This window comes from Bison bison, unplaced genomic scaffold (genome assembly GCF_000754665.1).
Source record: "Bison bison bison isolate TAMUID 2011002044 unplaced genomic scaffold, Bison_UMD1.0 scf7180017864067, whole genome shotgun sequence".
Classification (NCBI taxonomy): domain Eukaryota; kingdom Metazoa; phylum Chordata; class Mammalia; order Artiodactyla; family Bovidae; genus Bison; species Bison bison.
Genome location: NW_011494639.1, coordinates 102,200 through 105,973, shown reverse-complemented (window position 1 = coordinate 105,973; position 3,774 = coordinate 102,200). Strand labels below are relative to the sequence as shown.

The 3,774-nt window shown below is 38.6% G+C and overlaps 1 protein-coding gene across 12 annotated transcripts in view; it reads right to left on the bottom strand.

The window, feature by feature from the left end:
* Positions 1-3,745, bottom strand: part of LOC104986322 (membrane cofactor protein) — a 38,671-nt gene extending 34,926 nt beyond the window's left edge. For 5 of the 12 annotated variants that reach the window (XM_010836849.1, XM_010836848.1, XM_010836847.1 and 2 more), the window contains exons 1-2: positions 641-3,745; positions 193-295 (exon numbers count right to left, since the gene is read on the bottom strand). In XM_010836849.1, the coding sequence (XP_010835151.1) occupies positions 193-295; positions 641-854 (317 nt within the window). In that variant the 5' untranslated portion in view covers positions 855-3,745. The remainder of the gene's footprint in view (positions 1-192; positions 296-640) is intronic. The other 7 variants (XM_010836845.1, XM_010836846.1, XM_010836854.1 and 4 more) reach the window with 5 other exon arrangements.
* Between the last annotated feature and the right edge of the window lie 29 nt (positions 3,746-3,774).

Below are 3,774 nucleotides of genomic sequence, written 5' to 3'. Positions count from 1 at the left end.
TTCAGTCATATCTGACTCTTAGTGACCCCATGGACTGTAGCCTACCAGGCTCCTCCGTCCATGAGATTTTCCAGGCAAGAGTACTGGAGTGGGTTGCCACTGCCTTCTCTGACGGCAATGCTTAAGAGAGGCAAAATGAAAATGGACTTAGTCATACATAACCTTATTTCCTCTAAGGAGCAGCCTACTTACCCATTATTACAAACATAGTGAACCTCTGAGCCAAACTCAGTACTTCCATTTACAAGGATAACTTGGCCATTTGTGGGATCAGCTAGGTTAGGACACCGTCTTCCTAAAAGCAAAAGATCAAACTTGTTTTATACCCATTTCAAAATAGATCTGAATCAAATTCAAAATTCTATATGGCTTGTTTGAACTCATGGAAATATTATTACTTTTATTATTATTTTCTTGCTTTAACTATTATAATGCCACATAAGATTCTTAATTACCCAGGCAACCAATTGTGATGAAAACAATTCCCTGGAGATTTTTCAAAGCCTGAATGCATGGCTATCTAAAAACCTACATTCACATGAGAAAACGATCATTTCAGTAGTAAAATACGTACTCTAAAATGTGTGAAAATCTCTAGAGCAATAAAAAGTTTTTTGAATTAAAAAAAGATTTTACTTACTTTTACAGCCCTCCTGGAGAGACGACCATGTATTATTATCCTGACAAACGAGAGCCAGGACTTGACCAGGAGTTATTGGCTGGAACCCCGGACGACATTCATGCAGAATCTGCTCCCCAGGACTATAACTGGGTTTAAGGGTACCCTGGGGCTTCATAGAGACAAATCTTGGTGGATCATCACAGGCATCTAGGAATAGAGAGAATAAGAGCATGAAAATAAATCGTTTTGTCTTATTCACCAGACAGGGACTGTGGCCTGGCAACAGACAGGTAGTACAGGACAAACGGAAAAGTTCTTAGCAAGATTTTATACATGCCTTGCCTACTTTAAATAACCTATGAGCTTCTGGCCTGTTGGAGAATAAGATGAATTTTAATTCAGCAGTAAATGGAAGAGACAGCATCAATGTGCCTGGTTCTGAAATGTAAATATGTTTATAGGTCCGAATCCTTCCCCACTTCTTTCTAAATTCATCATCTCAAAACTCACCTCTCTTCTAAGAAGTCTCCTGTAGCACTATGCTCAGATTATTCTCCCAGAGTTTGAAACACAAACATATCAGGCTGTTTTCTCTCAGAAGACACGGGCCCAGAGGGCAGGAATCAGATGCCTTCTTTTTCTACTAAACTGTATATTCAGTTGTAACTCAAGATATGCTGTGGTAAGAGGTGAATACAAAATACGCATTGAGGGATTAATAAATCAAAATAAATAGGGACCAAAGTATTTCAAAATACTTCATTTGTTTTCTATTAGTGAACTGAACATTTTTTAAGTGATATATAGAGACACTATAAATATCAAAATACAATATTTGGATAGCATTACATGAAAAAAAAAGTGTTCTCCTGGATATTAAATATAATTTCATTTTCCTTCACAGATCAATCCTTCAGAAGCTCCCTAAGGTAGCTGGGTTGTTTATCCAATATATCCTGACGTAAAGCTACTATCCTGATACGCTTTTAGAGTTTTTTACTTCTGGGGTTTTTGCGGGGAATGTTGGGGGAAAATTTTTTCTCCCTAGAATAATGTCATTTCTATTTCAGCAAGTCCTCTTCCTTTTAAGTACCTGGGCACTTGACAACCTAACAGGTCTGTTAGAAAAATTATATAAAATAACGTGATGGAGACACATCAAGTCCTAAAGGGCTAAAGGAAAGCAGAGGCCTCGCTTACAAGGAAAACAAGAGACAGACCTATTTTGATCCCTGAGGAACATTTACTTCCTTACTCCCTGGATCTAGGTCTTACTTCAGATTGAGAGAATTCCAAACAAGTGAAATATCACCCTTCTTTCCCTCATATTCTATATTCACTTTCCCTCTAAATTCTTTTCCATCATATTCTAAATTCTAAACTTCTCTCTCAATACTCGTCCAACATTTCACTTATAACATGTCTTATATCATGTCAAGTGAATTGTTTCAACATTTATCAAATGTTTTCAACATTTCTACTTTGCTGATCATGATACATGAATTTTCTTCAATTAACTGCCCATAACAAACCAAAATCAAAAAGTCACAGATATTAACATTAAATTTACTGAATACTGAGGCACACATTCTATTTTTTATAACAGAAAAGAATATGAGCTAGAAATGTTATATAATTCCATTTTAGATAAAAACACACATCATCATTCAAGAATATCCTGGAAGCACCAAGGAAGAACTCAAGTGACCATGCATATGATTAAATTATATGTGTTCTTTGCTTTATGCATTCAATTTCAGTAACTATCCTGAAAGCATAAAAAGAAGGGAGAATTTCTGATATGACTCTCACATACAGTGTATGGAAAAACAAATGTCAATTGGTTTTTTTAAACCATTCAACTAACTTCAAGTATCTCTTCCCAATAACATGCATCATGAAAAACATGCTTTCAACAATACGCAGTTTAGAACGTTTGCTTCGGAAATCAGTGGATTATAAGGTTCATACACTGTGATGACTGAGTCCGATATCGTATTTGTTTTATAAATCAAATTTCCTCTCTTTCTCAGAATACTGAATTCTTTTTCCTATAAGGATTTTCAAACGCTGCCAGCATCAAAAAAATCGTATCTTGACTCAATTTTTCCTAGAGAATTTACAATGTAAACATTACCAGGCTGCAGTGCTATGCTTTGCCTGATGAGTTATAGTCCATGGGGTCACAAAAGAGCTGGAGAACACTGAGTACACACACACAATGCTATACTTTAACAGGTGCCATTATATAATTCGAGAGGCTGCATTCAGAAAATTCTCCAGTTTTCCAGATGAGTTTCAAGAAAGGTGAAATAGTCTCTACTATGGGTCAAGAGAACTGCCCACTTCCGTACACTTACAAAAGTTGTGTAAACACTCCCTACTTGCTTGCCAAAGTTATAAAAATAACTCTCTGAGTCTAGCATAGGCCCACATCCCTGCCCAGATGGTACCTTTGGATAATCACCGTCTCTAACCAAAACCAGAACTTCAGTGAAACCGAAGACTCCCTTTTTCTGTCTACACAAACTATTTTTAACCTTCCTTTGCTTCCTCAAAACTGAGGCTTTAACATCTATACCTATCCATTTTATCTCACATTCTACTCATTTCTAGACCTTAAAAAAACAAACAAACAAAACATCTACCAGGTTCAAGCAAATAGTCAGCCTCCTTCTAGGTAAATTCAGCCTCATTCTCTGTCCCTCAGTAATTGAGAGTTAACCTGCCTGTACCATCTGGAGCTACTGATCATTCTCTTAGCTCCCTCATGCCTGAAAAGCTCTCTTTCCTTGCTACCTATATTAACTGGGTACCAAGTTGCCTGTTAACCTGAATTACAAAAAGCGCCCTTTTCCCCTTGCAAACCTTCTAACCCTAGCCAGGGCCTGCTCTCAGCATAGACAACGGGCACCACATGGGCTCCGCAGGCCCCCACTTTAAAGGCAGGAAGCTTTCCTGTTCCGCATTCAGCCCAGCTGGACTGGCCACTTCCTCAAAGCACATACCTGGGCACACCTGGCCCGGACTCCCCTAATCCTAGACAAGCTCCGCGGGGCACCAGGCATCACCCCGCCCCGGAAAAAAAACACAGGGCCAACTCTCCCAGGAGACACAGCAGCAGCCTAGCAACAACCCCGGACACCGTCACC